We start from the raw sequence: 16693 nt of genomic DNA, 5'->3' as shown, positions 1-16693 counted from the left end.
GTATTGCATGGAGTACTGGGTGTGGTGCATAAACAATAAATCTTGGAACACTGAAAAAAAAATTAAATAAATAAAATTTTTTAAAAAAGATGTGATCTGTGTGTGTGTGTGTGTGTGTACACACATATATACACAATGGAATATTATTCAGCCATCAAAAAAGATGAATATTTATTATTTACATCGAATTGAATGGAACTTGAGGGTATAATGCTGAGCAAAGTAAGTCACTCAGACAGACAATTATCGTGTTTTCACTCATATGTGGAATATAAGAAATAGCACCGTGGATCAGAGAATAAGGGAGGGAAAACTGAATGAAAGTCATCAAAGAGGGAGACAGACCATGAGAGACCCTTTTAACTATAGGAAACAAACTTAGGATTGCTGTAGGGGAGGTGGGTTTGGGTAATGGACATTAAGGAGGGCACATGATGTGATGAGCACTGGGTGTTACGTATTATTGAACACTACATCTATATAGCACTGGGTGCTATATATTTTTGAACACTACATTTGAAACTAATGATGTTGGATATGTTGGATAATTGATTTAAATTTGAAAAATAATTAAGAAAATAAAAACATCTTCTGTGTCTCTCACCCTGACCACCCTGCTATTTTTCCATATACCACGGGCCACAAATAATTACAAATCCAGGGGGGCAAAGCTGACATGTTCAATTTGGAGCCAGTAGGCAGGAGGGCAATGAGGACTGATGACAGAGTTATGGACAAAATATAGGTTGAAGTTCATCACTATAAAGAAAGAAGAAACAATGACAAAGGCCAGAAATAGGAGGTTGTTATAGAAGATGGAAAATGTTGTAGCTTCATAACTGGTAATTTTGTTCTTCTTCCACAAGATTCTTTCTTCTTGTTTCTTTTGAGACATCTTTCTTTAATCATCTTCAGGAAGTTTTTGAGTCACTTCTTTGGAAACAGCATCCTTCCTCTTTAGTGCTACTTTGTGTTTGAGAATAAATTTCACATTTTTGTCTGCAAAGGCTACCAAATAAGTGCTTACTAGGATCATCACACTATAGAGAACAGCAGACTGACCAGGATCCATATGCCATGCTCACCAAGATAACTGGCCAGGGATGGTAGACATGCTGAATGTATTCCCAAAAAGAACACTGAGGACATGGCCAAATCCTGCAGGAGCAGGGCCTCCTTGGATTGATGCTTGGAACCACCTTTGGAAACCATGGTGCAGTTGAGGCATGAGCCTGGAAGCTCTTGTGATTTTAGTAACATTTTCTTTTCTCCAATTTACCTTATTGTAGAATACAGTATACAATACATATAACATATGAAATATGCTTAATCAACTATTTGTGTTATTTGCTAAGGCTTCTGATCAATAGCTATTAGTAGTTGTTGGGGAATCAAAAGTTATATTGGGATTTTCAATTGTGTGGGAACCAGGAACCCTAGCCTCCAGATTGTTCAAGGGTCAACTGTATGTGCTATTGGCATAATTTTATAGTATAGTTTTGCTGGGGAATACATAGAAGTTGAATAGCATTAGAGAAAATGGAGTCCACTATATGTGCAAGGAGTCAAGTTGAATAGTACATGTTGGGTGTGCAAGGAGTGATAGCTAAATGATACAGAATGGTTCTGAATAGAGTGGTTGAATCACAAGCAAGTTTTAGGGGCATGGTTTTTAGTTGGGAAATTGTTGATGAACAGTAATTGGAAGTACAGTCTACCTGGGTATAAGTTGAATAGCACAGAGGTGGGCATCAAAGGGAAATTGTAGTGAGTACAATGGGTGGGCAAGGAAAAGAGTGTTAAATGGCACCAACAAGGGTGTGCATGAAATGTATGTTGGATAGTGCAGATGAATGAACAAGAGGTGACTAATGAATCATACACGGTAGGAATGCAAGACTGATATCTGAATGAATCTTGCAGGTGTGCAAGATGCAGACATCGGAGGGTGCCTGGGTGGTTCTGTCCTTAAGTGTCAGTCTTCAGCTCAAGTCATGATCCCAGGGTCCTAAGATCAAGTCCCACATCGGGCTCTCTGCTCTCTCTCCCACTCCCCCTGCTTGTGTTCCCTCTCTCGCTATGTCTTTCTCTGTCAAATAAATAAAATCTTTAAAAAATGCAGACATCGGTCATTGCCAATTGGTATTCAGACAGTGATTTTGAGTCAACATAGCACAGATACTGAAAGTGAAAGTTGAGTCCAAGAAGCGGAAGTGGATCTTCAAACAGCTAAAAGACAGTATGCAATGGCTGGAAATGTGATGGCTTATAATGGGCATAAGGCCTATAAACTGAATAACACAATTCATGAGCAAATTATTAGGTGCCTGGAACATCTATATGTGCAAGGAGTCAGGTTAGGATGATGTAGAATGGGTGAGCAAAGAATTATTTCTCTGTAAATTATAATTGAAAGGTACAGTGTGTATGAAAAGTATGGAAATGGAGAAAACAGCATGTGTATGAAAAGTATGGAAATGGAGAAAACAGCCTGGCTGTGCAACAAGTGCAAGGTGAATTCTACAGAGGGGCTCCAGCAGGTGGGTCTTGGGGTGGAGGGTTTGGGAAGTCATCCTAGGGATATAGCCTTGTCCTGCAAAAAGCCATGCTAGAGTTTGGTCAAGTCTCTTAGTTCAGGGTTTTAGAGGGAATTGTTATGTGCTGAGAGTTCTGCAGTCTTCGCCCCCCAGGGCCTCCCAAAATACTCTGTTTCTACCAACACAGAGGTGAGTGGGCCCCATGCAGGTGTGTGATTGGGCTTGGAAATTCCATGACAAATTCCATGCTAACCCCTCTTTATCCAGATCATTCCAACGCTCTAGGAAATGTTTTTTGAGGTACGGCCAACACTCGAAGTGGGAAGCTGGTACCCAGACACCCCTTCCAGGCCTTCCTGCCTGGTCCAGAAATGGACCTGGAAACATTTTCTAGATGGGCATGTGATGACAGGAGTCCATGCAGGACTATGGCCAGACCACTGACCACTCCACAGATGTCTCTGGCTGGACACTCCAGAGATCTGAAAAATATTTATTTTTAAAATTTTTATTTATTTTAAGATTTCTTTTCAGTATTCCAGAATTCATTGTTTATGCACCACACCCAGTGTTCCATGCCCTCCATAATACCCACCACCAGGCTCACCCAACTTCCCACACCCCCAACCCTCCAAAACCTTCAGATTGTTTTTCAGGGTCCACAGTCTCTCATGGTTCATCTCCCCCTCCAATTTCCCCCAACTCCCTTCTCTCCATCTCCCCATGTCCTCCGTGTTATTTCTTATGCACCATAAATAAGGGAAACCATATGATAATTGATTCTCTCTGCTTGACTTATTTCACTCAGAATAATCTCTTCCAGTCCCATCCATGTTGATACAAAAGTTGGGTATTCATCCTTTTTGATGGAGGCATAATACTCCACTGGATATATGGACCTCATCTTCCTTATCCATTCATCCATTGAAGGGCATCTTGGTTCTTTCCATAGTTCCACAGCTATGAACATTGGCCTTTCTTTTCACTATATCTGTATCTTTGGGGTAAATACCCAGTAGTGCAATTTCAGGGTCATAGAGAAGCTCTATTTTTAATTTCTTAAGGAATCTCCACACTGTTTTACAAAGTGGCCGTATCAACTTGCATTCCCACCAACAGTGGAAGAGGGTTCCCCTTTCTCCACATCCTCTCTGACACACATTGTTTCCTGTGTTGTTAATTCTGGCTGTTCTAACTGGTGTTAGGTGGTACCTCAATGTGGTTTTGATTTGAATCTCCCTGATGGCTAGTGATGATGAACATTTTGAAAAATATTTAGAAGGCACATCAGACCACCTAAACACACCCAGTACTATGACCAAGACCATGCTATCACTGGGCCTCCTTGTCAATCCCAGGCTGATCTCTTCTTCAAAATGTGACTTAAAAAGAAATACAAGAGCCCGATCTGGTAGCCAGGCCTCTCAGAGGACTGTGTTTGGGTTCCCGCACCATCCCATGGCATCCCTACCCAGTGCAACCTACAGGACTCAGAAATGTTTTCCACAGGCACAATGAGTACCCACACTTGACCGTGGTCAGGACACTTTCACAAGGCTCTCTATGCACCAAAGCCAGGCTCGGTCTCCAAAGAGAGCTTAAGAAATGTGTTGTGTAGTACTTCCACAAGATCTCAATAAGTCTGAAGGGCCATCTCAGAGTGTATCTGACCTGTCTGTAGTGCTCCCTTCTCTGGTGAGAGACATGAAAATATGTGGGGGGCTACATGTGGCAAGTAGTCCCACATGGAAACTGCCAGGCCTGGGATCCCCTTTTTGGTTCTCACTGGCTCCCCATCTTTCAGGTGGCACTTAGGAATGTTTTGGGAGTGCCTTATATGACTGCGTCCCATGCAGGGCCACAGCTGGGCCATAGGAACCCAATTAAATCCTCTCTGGCCAGCTTGGATCAATCTGTGTTTGCAAGGGGCACCTGGCAACCATGGCCAGGACCAAGATGCCCTGCTGTGGCCCCCATGTCAGTCACAAGCTCATGTCCACCTCGAGAGAGGACATAGATAATATTTCTGGGGGCAGAACCTATCCTTCATATGAGGTACCCTCCCTGGACAGCTCTTCCTTGCCCAGCTAGTACCCATATCCTCCCAGAGGGATATCCAGATGCCATCCAATGACCACACAGGACCAGGGCATGATCCTTAGTGCCTTCTCAGACTTGAAGAAGTCAGAGTCTTGGTAGGCTGTCAAGTATACCTTCTTGGTAGGTTGTTTCCATCTCAGCCACTGGAGGTGGGTTGAGAAACATTCTTGGGAGGCATCTCTTTACTTTATAGGAATAAGGTCAAGCAGCTTATTTATTTATTCTAAATTCTCTAAGCTAGGGTAACTGAGACAGAAGATAGAATTAGTGATCTGGAGGACAAACAGATAGAGAGAAAGGATCAGGAGGAAGCCTGGAACAAACAGCTTAGAAGCCACAAAAACAGAATCAGGGAAATAAATGATGCCATGAAACGTTCCAACATCAGAATTATTGGAATCCCTGAAGAGGAGGAGAAAGAAAGAAGTCTAGAAGATATAGTGGAGCAAGTTCCTCAGGAAAATTTTCCAATCTTGCGAATGGACCAGCATTCAGGTACTAGAGGCCGAAAGGTCTCCACCCAAGATTATACATTCCAAAAAAAAAATCAAGGCACCTGATAGTCAAATTGAGAAATCATAATTGTAGGTATAATCTCTTGAAAGCTGCTAGGACAAAGAGGATCCTTACCTACAGAGCAAAGCCCATCAGAATAACGTCAGACCTGTCCACAGAGACCTGGCAAGCCAGAAAGGGCTGGCAAGATATATTCAGGGCATTAAATGAGAAGAAGATGCAGCCAAGAATACTTTATCCAGCAAGACTGACATCCAAATGGATGGAGAGATAAAGAGTTTCCGAGGCCAGCAAGGCTTAAAAGACTACACAACAACCAAGTCGACACTGCAGGAAATATTAAGGAGGGTTCTATAAAAGAGGAAAAATCCTAAGAATAGCATTGAACAAAAACAAAGAGACAACCTACAGAAAGAAAGACTTCAAAGGTAACACGATGTCAATAAAAACGTATCTATCAGTTATCACTCTCAATGTGAATGGCCTAAATGCGCCCATAAAATGGCACAGGGTTGCAGACTGGATAAAACGACAGGACCCATCCATATGTTGTCTACAAGAGACCAATTTTGAACCTAAAGATACACCCAGACTGAAAGTGAAGGGATGGAGAAGCATCTTTCAAGCCAATGGGCCTCAAAAGACAGCTGGGGTAGTGATTCTCATATCAGATAAGTTAGATTTTAAACTAAAGACTATAGTCAGAGATACAGAAGGACACTACATCATTCTGAAGAGGACTATCCACCAAGATGATCTAACAATTGTAAATATCTATGTCCCCAATATGGGAGCAGCCAATTACATAAGAAAACTGTTAATCAAGATAAAGAGTCATATTGATATGAATACACTAATAGTAGGAGATCTTAACACAGCTCTCAGAAATAGATCATTGAAGCAGAAAATCAATAAAGAAACAAGAGCACTGAATGGCACATTGGACCAGGTGGACCACATAAATATATACAGAACATTCCACTCTAAAACAACAGAATACTCATACATACATAGCCATCCAAGCCTCTCTCAAAAAAAGTGAAAAATCCAGAACACATCGGCTGTCTCTACACCTTAAAGAACTAGAGGTTAAACAACAAATCAAACCAACTCCACACATAAGAAGAGAAATAATCAAGATTAGAGCTGAGATCAATGAGGTAGAAACCACAGATACAGTAGAACATATCAATGAAACTAGACGCTGGTTTTTTGAAAGAATCAATAAGATTGATAAACCATTGGCCACACTAATCCAAAAGAAAAGAGAGAGAAATCCCAAATTCATAAAATTATGAATGAAAAGAGAGGATTACAATGAACACCAAGGAAGTGGACACAATCATCAGAAGTTATTATCAATAGTTATATGCCAATAAGCTAAGTAACCTAGATGAAATGAATGCATTCCTGGAAAACTACAAACTCCCCAAATGGAACCAGGAAGAAATTGGCAACCTGAATAGAACGATATCTAATAACGAGATTGAAGCAGTAATCAAAAACCTCCCCCAAAACAAGAGCCCAGGACCTGACGGATTCCCTGGGGAATTCTACCAAACTTTCAAAGAAGAAATAACACCTATTCTCCTGAAGCTGTTTCAAAAAATTAAAGCAGAAGGAAAACTTCCAGACTCTTTCTATGAATCCAGCATTACCCGATCCCCAAACCAGGCAAAGACCCTACCAAAAAGGAGAATTTCAGGCCAATATCACTGATGAAGATGGATGCTAAGATTCTCAACAAGATCCTAGCCAACAGGATCCAACAGCACATTAAAAAGATGATCCACCATGACCAGGTGGGATTCATCCCTGGGCTACAAGGGTGGTTCAACATTTGCAAATCAATCAATCTGATAGAACAAATTAATAAGAAAAGAGACAAAAACCACATGGTTCTCTCAATTGATGCAGAAAAAGCATTTGACAAAATCCAGCATCCGTTTCTGATTAAAACGCTTCAAAGTATAGGGATAGAGGGAACATTCTTGAACTTCATCAAATCTATTGATGAAAGACCCACAGAAAATATCATCCTCCATGGGAAAAAGCTTGTAGCCTTCCCATTGAGATCAGGAACAAGATAAGGATGCCCATTCTCACCACTCTTGTTCAACATAGTATTAGAAGTCCTAGCAACAGCAATCAGACAACAAAGAGAAATAAAAGGTATCCAAATTGGCAATGAAGAAGTCAAACTCTTTCTCTTGACAGATGCCATGATTCTTAATATGGAAAACCCAAAAGACTCCACCCCCAAACTACTAGAACTCCTACAGCAATTCAGCAACGTGGCAGGATACAAAGTCAATGTACAGAAATCAGTGGCTTTCCTATACACTAACAATGAAAATACAGAAAGGGAAATTAGAGAATCGATTCCATTTACTATAGCACCAAGAACCATAAGATACCTGGGAATAAACTTAACCAAAGAGGTAAAGGATCTGTACTCGAGGAACTACAGAACACTCATGAAAGAAATTGAAGAAGACACAAAAAGATGGAAGATCATTCCATGCTCTTGGATTAGAAGAATAAGCATTGTTAAAATGTCTATACTGCCTAGAGCAATCTATACTTTTAATGCCATTCCGATAAAAATTCCACTGGTATTCTTCAAAGAGCTGGAGCAAATAATCCAAAAATTTGTATGGAATCAGAAGAGACCCCAAATCGCTAAGGAAATGTTGAAAAACAAAAATAAAATGGGGGGCATCACATTACCTGATTTCAAGCTTTACTACAAAGCTGTGATCACCAAGACAGCATGGTACTGGTATAAAAACAGACACATAGACCAGGGGAACAGAGCAGAGAGCCCAGATATGGAACCTCAACTCTAAGTCAAATAATCTTTGACAAAACAGGAAAAAATATACAGTGGAAAAAAGACAGTCTCTTCAATAAATGGTACTGGGAAAACTGGGCAGCTATATGTAGAAGAATGAAACTCGACCATTCTCTTACACCGTACACAAAGAAAAACTCAAAATGGTTAAAAAACCTCAATGTGAGACAGGAATCCATCATAATCCTAGAGGAGAACATAGGCAGTAATCTCTTCGATATCAGCCACAGCAACTTCTTTCAAGATATGTCTCCAAAGGCAAAGGAAACAAAAGCGAAAATAAACTTTTGGGACTTCATCAAAATCAAAAGCTTCGGCACAGCCTAGGAAACAGTCAAGAAAAGAAAGAGGCAACCCACGGAATGGGAGAAGATATTTGCAAATGACAGTACAGACAAAAGGTTGATATCCAGGATCTATAATGAACTCCTCAAACTCAACACACACAAAACAGACAATCATATCAAAAAATGGGCAGAAGATATGGACAGACACTTCTCCAATAAAGACATACAAATGGTTATCAGACACATGAAAAAATGTTCATCATCACTAGCCCTCAGGGAGATTCAAATTAAAACCACATTGAGATATCACCTTACACCAGTTAGAATGGCCAAGATTAGCAAGACAGGAAACAACATGTATTGGAGGGGATGTGGAGAAAGGGGAACCCTCTTCCACTGTTGGTGGGAATGCAAGTTGGTGCAGCCTCTTTAGAGAACAGTGCAGAGAATCCTCAAGAAATTAATAATAGAGCTTCCCTATGACCCTGCAATTGCACTACTGGGTATTTACCCCAAAGATACAGATGTCGTGAAAAGAAGGGCCATTGTACCCCAATGTGTATAGCAGCAATGGCCACAGTCGCCAAACTGTGGGAAGAACCAAGATGCCCTTCAATGGACGAATGGATAAGGAAGATATGGTCCATATACACTATGGAGTATTATGCCACCATCAGAAAGAATGAATACCCAACTTTTGTAGCAACATGGATGGGACTGGAAGAGATGATGCGGAGTGAAATAAGTCAAGCAGAGAGAGTCAATTATCATATGGTTTCACTTATTTGTGGAGCATAACAAATAACATGGAGGACATAGGGAGTTAGAGAGGAGAAGGGAGTTGGGGGAAATTGGAAAGGGAGATGAACCATGAGAAACTATGGACTCTGAAAAACAATCTGAGGGCTTTGAAGGGCAGGGGGTGTGAGGTCGGGGTACCAGGTGGTGGGTATTAAGGAGGGTTGGATTGCATGTAGCACTGCGTGTGGTACAAATATAATGAATACTGTTATGCTGAAAATAAATAAAAATTAAATTTAAAAAAAGGTTTCTAATTCCCCCTCCAAAGACCAGGCCCAACTCACTTAGTACAGTCAGGCCTGGGGAGTGCACTCTGTCAGCCACAATTCCCATATAAGTCCAGGTCATTGACTCTGTATCCCTAAACTTTTCCAATTTCCCTTCCAGAGGGAGGCACTGCCTCAGGCTGGTCATGGATGAAGAGAAGGGGATTATATCTCCCCCAAATTTTGTAAGTCCCCTTCAGAAGCCAATACAGCCTTGGGTGGGCACGCAGTTCTGTGATAGGTATCCCCTGACTGGCATAGTCTCAAATGCAGCATATTTGACAGAAACACCCTTTAAATATTTCTAAGAGCCTTTAAGCAAGCGTGTGGTGGGAAGTGTTGGGACAATATGGACAAGTAGGGCGAGTATGGCTCTTTTGGCTAGGCTGTAGTCATGCAAGCAGCCCAGACTTTGAGTGACTTCCAGAAAATTTATCTAAGTGCCATTCCAGAGGACAGCACTGATCCAGGTCAGCAAGGAAAACGTGGCAGTGTGCTTGACTTGTTTGCTGTCCTATCTTCATCTGTACTTCCCAAAATTTCCTTGTCCACTATAGAAGGGATGACCAGCAAGGGCCAGCCTAGAGGTCTACAGAAGGTATCGAGAGTCCTGTGGTATTTTGAATGGGGCTTAGTCATCCAGGGCACCTCTAAAAATTTTTCCAACTCCCTCTTCAGAAAGAAGATACTGACTCAGACCAACCAGAGAAGTTCAGGAGAGGGGCTCAGTCTTTAAGAGGTCCAAATTACTGGGAGTAACCTGTGGAAAGTTTTCTAAGACTCCCTCCAAAAGCCAGGACCAACTATCTGGACAAGGAAATGGAGACACATGCAAGTGTGTGTACATACTTTGATTTTTAGAGATGTATGGTAAGCGATTATAGATTTGAGGAGTTAAGAAAAATGCAAACTTCTTACACAGATGTGAGAGTTATAAACATAGAGATGATAGGTGAAACTGGAGTAGAAAAGAATCCCCAGGAAAAGAGTAAAAATCCCCTTCCACAGAACCATTTCTAACACTAAGATTCTCTCCTTGTGAGATTTGTGCAATCGCCTGCAGTCCACGTTTTAGGTAGTTGCTATGGTGTCTTGAACGGTACCCCCAAAATTTATATATTGAAATCTTTATGACCAATGTATTAGCAGATTGGGCATTTGGGAGGTGATGAAGTCATAAGGATGGAGCCCTCATGAATGGCACTAGTGCCCTTATAAAAGAGGCCCCAGTTAGCTCTCTTGCCCCTTTTACCACATTGAGGATACATCTAGAAGTCTGCTCCAGGAAGAAGGCCCTCACCAACTCCATGCTGACACATTCATCTTGAATTCCAGCCTCCAAAGCTGTGAGAATTATGAGCCACCCAGTTTGTGGTATTTTGTTTCAAGAGCCCCAAAGAATTGACAGTGGTGTATCAGCTATCCATTACTACAGTAATGCAATATGATAAACCACATGAAAACCCAACAGATCACTAAAAGAAAAAACAGAGGTGTATGTAACAGGTTTCTGGAATGGTTATATACAATATTTAACAAAAAGTCAGTTCAAAGGTTTTAATTATGAACAACAAAGACAATACTCCATCTTTGATCAAGAGAGATTATAAAATCGCCTTTGGCTGGCTCCCAATCGTAGTGGAGCAGCGCTCACTGTCTGCCTCTGCCAGACAATCCTTTTTGCTGACATATGCTGTAGTGTGGACCAGGTCGTGTGACATGAGTAGACAGAGTGAAACTGAGAGATCATTAGAGATCACCACTAGAAGGAGAAACTAAAGCTGGGATAAGAATGGTCACGGGATCTGAAAGGCAGATGATCACGGGATCTGTAATAACTAACTGGTCACGGGATCTGTAATAACTGGTCACGGGATCTGAAAGGCAGATGCTAATAGGTGCACTGAATGAAAACTAACTGGCTTCTCTCGACATATCGCAAGTTAAACCACAACCAAGGTTTGCCAGAGATGATCAATTATTTTATTATTGTTATTATTATTATTAACCTAACGGCTAATTCTTTAAGCACGCTATTATTATTATCATCATCATTATTATTATTATTAATCTAACGGCTCTTTCAACACGCTCCTAAAGATACCGGGATGAAGCTGGAAAACGCCAACGGGAACCGCCAGCAAGGACCAGCGTGCACACTCAACGCCTCAGGAGCGCGAACTCTCGCGACAGCTTCCGGAGCCTCTCGGAGTCGCAAAGCACCGGGAGCGTGAACTCTCGCGAGAACGGGCACAACACTGCCGAGGTGCTTTGCCGTGGGAGTTCCGGCAATATGTCGCGGTCGACAGCGTCTTGGGGCCAACTGGACCCGCAGCAGGAGCGCGACGTTCGCGAGCTTATTCGCCATGTGGCGGGCCTTCAGGATGAGGCGGACCCTAACTTCCAGCTCGCCCTGCACTTTGCTTGGTCCAACTTCAGGTGCGGGCGCGGCTCCCGGGCCGAGGCTAGGGACAGGAAGGGATCAAGCAGTATCCTGGGCGCGCGGCCGGGTTTCCCCACCCCCAGCAAAGCTTTCGCGGGCCCTGCTGCTCCCGTAGCAGCCTGGTGCCCTAATGCCCCCTGGATCTCTTTCGGTGTGACACAAGCATACTGAAAGAGGAGGTTGTGGGTTGTCGAGGTCCTTATCCTTAGAAGCGCGCTTCTGGAGAACGGGTCTGTGTTTGTTCCTTGCTCCACCGACGCGCTTAGCACGATACACTGCAGATCATTTTTTGAATGGATTGGTAAGTGAAATTTTAGAGCAGAATAATGGTTACACTCTACTTAACACTGTATTCTTACTGATACCCTATCTCTTCTTGGGCCACTCCAGATTTCTCTTATCTTCGTCTTTTTTTCTTTTTCAGAAACACACAGCATAATACACTGGATAACTTATATGTTGTTTACTGTTGGTCTCTAGCTAGAATCTAAGTTCCTCGAGGTTAGGGATCTTGGTCTGTTTTGTTCATTTCTTATCCCAACACGTAGAGTAGTTCCTGGCACATAGTCCTAAGCCACCCAATAATACAACTTCTAATAGAGTTTCTCGTGTAATTTTTCAAGATTTATCTGGTTTAGATATTTAGGTGAAGTTAGAGCTCTTATTTTTATTTATGGAAGTTGTCTACTGTCATCATTACCTTTAATGGAAGTATGTCTAAAAGAATGTTCAGTGTTAATATTCTGCCTGTTTAATTTCAGTAGAAATTTTTTCTTTTTTTAAATAAAGATTTCATTTATTTATTTGTCAGAGAGAGCACAAGTAGGGGGAGCAGCAGGCAGAGGGGGAAGCAGGCTCCCCCCAGCATGGAGCACAATGGGGAGGAATTTCATCCCAGAACAGAGATCATGGCCTGAGCTGAAGGCAGGTGCTCAACTGAGTGAGCCATCTAGGCGTCACTTACAGTAGAAATCTTGAATAATAAACAGTTTTTCAGTATCTGTAATCTTGAATATCAGCCTTAACAGTCATACATACAGCACCTACTTGGTTTATAATGAGAACAATTAGTCTAAAAGCTCACCAAGTTTCTGAAATAATAAGCTCAATTCTTAAGTGTAACCTATAACTGTCTGGATAGGTCATATAAGATGGAAATTTAAGTGCTATATCCCAAATAATTTTTCTTTTAATTAATTTCTCAATGGCATTAAGTAGATGGACATGATTTCAGACTTGGGAGAGACATTAGAATTTACTATCTCCTTTTACACATTGAGAAACTAAAGATAAAAAAAGAGAAAATAATAGGTTGAAGTGGTGTTCTACTCAGCCATTTACTGTGAAAGAATTAAGTATACTATTTAGTATGTAAATTATTTTAAATACAGATTGTTGTCTTTGATACTAAAAAAATGGAAAAGAAGAGTTGGTTGAACTATATTACAATTTTATAATGCTTTAATCCATCAGAAAAATGAACTATTCATGTTTGGTTTTATTTTTTTAAATTGTGGCCATGTTCTAGGCCCTAGAAATTCTGATAAGTGAGATCCAGCTTCTATCCTAAAGGAAAACAGAGACAAAAGTTAATTACATACGATGTATAATAGGAGTTTTTAACCTGAGAGCCTGAAGATAGAATTCAGGTGTTATGAATTTGGATAAGAAAAAAATTAACACTAACCTCTAACTAAAAAATAGCATTTTCTTAAATTATGAATGAAAGTAACAAGCGATACTGGTTTACCTATGACTGTGTCAACTGTACAAATCACATAGTTCACATCACAAAGTTGTGGCAGATATTTCTAAATATTTTTTACTACTACTTTAATGATAGTTATGGATCTACTGCTAGATCTTGTTATTTAATGCTTTTATAAATATGTATCTTACTATATCAGCAAACTTTAAAAAATATTTCACAACTATATTTCAGTATACTTGGTTTTCTTTGTATCTCATTTTCTGATTTAAAAACATTATTCTGAGAAGGGATCCCTAAACTTCTGTGGGCTTCACTATGGCATAAAAAGATTAGGAACCCCTGCTATAGAATGTGCTGTGCTAGTCTTATATGCAGGGCATTAGGGGAAGATAAGGAAATCAGAGGACAAAGGAGGCTAAAGATGACATGTGCTTGAGCAGTCTCTAAGACCACTGAGTGGCTGTTTGCCTAGATGGTAGAGGTAATAGGAGGAGAGGGGCACTCCTGGAAGTAATATTGCTGAATATAGTATATCTGTAGGGATATGTAGGGCTCTGTGACTAGTCCACTTAGGTATATGACAAGATTCATATAAGAATTGCATTTTATCTTTTAGATTTCATCGTTTCTTGGATGTTAATAGCCACAAAGTGGAAAAGACAATAGAAGGGTAAGTTAGTTTCATATGTATATTTAGGAATATATGTATTTACTTGTAGATCTTTTTATTAATGTAAGCTTTTAACTATTGGTTTATTTTTGAATATATTTTAGAATTTATGAAAAATTCATCATTCATTCTGATCTCAGCAAAGCTGCTAGTTGGAAGAGATTAACTGAAGAATTTCTAAATGCATCACTTCTGAGCATAAAGGAAACAAGGGTATGCATAGATTGTGACATCTATGTATTGTACTGTTTCAAATCTATTATCATCACCTTTTTTCTGTTAACTATTTAAACATTCATTATGTTTTACAATTATCTACTAATTGGAGCAGAACCTTCTGGAAATTGACTTAAGCATTGTCATCAAACCCAGTGCTGAAAAAGCATGTTTTTGTTTAATTCTCTCCTTAGCTGAACCTTCTTGGAAATTGAGATCAGAGATCAGCACAAATAATAGTACCATCTGGCTGTCTTAAAACTTTTAAATGGCTTTTCAGCACTTGGTAATAATAACTACTTATGTAATGCTAACCAAATGCCATGTACTGTCCTAAGCACATTCATGTTCAGTTTTGGGTCTCTAAGATCACCCTTAGACGTGATGATTCAGTAGAAGGATTCACAGAACTTTAAAAATGCTGCTATCCTCATTGTTAGGTTTTTTTTTTATAGTAAAAGGATATGAATTTAAAAATAATCAAAGGGACAAGATACATAGAATAAAGTTCAGAAGAAACCAGGTATAAGCTTCCAGGTGTGCCTTCCCCATAGAGTTGCATGAGGATGCACTTAATTCTCCCAGTGATAACATATGACAACATGTGCAAAGTGTGCAAACCAAGGAAATTCATCTGAGCCTCGGTGTCTAGTATCTTGGTTGGGGGTCATTCACATGGATGTACAGTGCACATGTGGCTGACCATAGCTTTTCGATCTCCAGGCCCCAGAGGTCAGGCATAAGAAAATACGTTCATGTAAGTCACATTGTTAGCCTAAGCTAACTAGTCAAATTGATACTGCATGGCCCAAAGCTTCTGGCATACAGAAACATTCTTCTCTGGAGGATATTTCAAGAGCTCAGAGGTTATCTCTCAGGAGCTAGTCAAGGGCCAGTCTTAACGACCTTTGAGATGTTCAGAGTTTGGGCAACTCAGGCATCCTGAGTAAACCCTTTACTGTACACATGTATTAACTCATCCTCACAATAAATATTTTTAAGTATTCTATAATCGTTAGGGTTTCCCTTTGTACTGTGGGAAGTGGTAAAGAAGAGAGCTTCCTTCTTCATAAGGAAGAGAGCTTTAGATAATTTTTGAAACTGTCAATTTAGGGAAATGCTATAAAAATACTTCTGGAAAAGAGAGCTGCATAGAGCTCTGAACCCATGCCTTAAAGATTAGAAATACACCTCTGTGTATTATTCCTGCAAGGACCACTTTTAAAGAGAAGGTAAATCTTTTTTAGATCTTTTCTTGATTTATTTTATATAGCTCCTTGGGTAGACTTTAGACTTTAGGATTTACTAATTTAAACCCTATGACACCATAATATTAATTTTTAAAAAATGGCAGGTCACCTGGGTGGCTCAGTCGATTAGGCATCCAACTTTTTTTTTTTTTTTAATGTTCAGTTGACTACTGTGTAGTACATAATTAGTTTTGATGTAGTGTTCATTGATTCATTAGTTTAAGTATAACACGCAGTGCTCATCACAGCACATGCCCTCCTTAATACCCATCACCCTGTTATCCCCTCCTGCAACCCTGCTCCCCTCTGAAAACCGTGGATTGTTTCTTGGGCTCATAGTCTCTCATGATTCATCTCCCTCTCTGATTTCTCCCCTTTTGGATTTTCCTCCCTTCCTCTATGGCCCTCTGTGCTATTGCTTATGTTCCATGTAAGAATGAAACCATATGGTAATTGTCTTTCTCAGCTTGACTTAACTTCATTTAACATAATCCTCTCCAGTTCCATCCATGTTGATGCAAATGATAGATATTCATAATTTCTAATGGCTAAGTAGTATTCTATTGTTTTATGTACCACATCTTCTTTATCCATTCATCTGTTAAAGGGCATCTCGGCTCCTTCAACAGTTTGGCTATTGTGGACATTGTTGCTATGAACATTGGGGTGCAGGTGCCCCTTCTTTTCACTACATCTGTATCTTTAGGGTAAGTACCTACTAGTTCAACTAGTGGGTCATAGGGTAACTCTATTTGTAACATTTTGGGGAACCACCATACTGTTTTCCAGAGTGGATGTACCAGCTTGCACTCCCACCAGCAGTGTAAAAGGGTTCCCCTTTCTCCACATCCCTCACCAACAGTTTGTATCCTGTTTTGTTAATTTTTTCCATTCTAACTGTTGTAAGGTGGTATCTCATTGTGGTTTTGATTTGTATTTGCCTGATGGCTAGTGATGTTGAAAATCTCTTCATGTGTCTGTATAGCCATTCATATGTCTTCTTTTGGAGAAGTGTCTGTTCATGTCTTCTGCCCTTTTTTGA

At 40.3% G+C, this 16693-nt stretch overlaps 1 protein-coding gene and 1 pseudogene across 3 annotated transcripts in view; one reads left to right on the top strand and one right to left on the bottom strand.

The window, feature by feature from the left end:
- Positions 1 to 600: 600 nt before the first annotated feature.
- Positions 601 to 1212, bottom strand: LOC131837098 (translocon-associated protein subunit gamma-like; annotated as a pseudogene).
- Positions 1213 to 11462: 10250 nt separating this feature from the next.
- Positions 11463 to 16693, top strand: part of TUBGCP5 (tubulin gamma complex component 5) — a 113931-nt gene continuing 108700 nt past the window's right edge. For 2 of the 3 annotated variants that reach the window (XM_059180267.1, XM_059180268.1), the window contains exons 1-3: positions 11463 to 11800; positions 14132 to 14185; positions 14290 to 14398. In XM_059180267.1, coding sequence (XP_059036250.1) covers positions 11655 to 11800; positions 14132 to 14185; positions 14290 to 14398 — 309 coding nt within the window. In that variant the 5' untranslated portion in view covers positions 11463 to 11654. The remainder of the gene's footprint in view (positions 11801 to 14131; positions 14186 to 14289; positions 14399 to 16693) is intronic. The other variant, XM_059180266.1, reaches the window with a different exon arrangement.

Source organism: Mustela lutreola, chromosome 7 (genome assembly GCF_030435805.1).
Source record: "Mustela lutreola isolate mMusLut2 chromosome 7, mMusLut2.pri, whole genome shotgun sequence".
NCBI classification, from domain to species: Eukaryota; Metazoa; Chordata; class Mammalia; order Carnivora; family Mustelidae; genus Mustela; species Mustela lutreola.
This window is presented reverse-complemented; position numbering and strand designations above follow the sequence as displayed.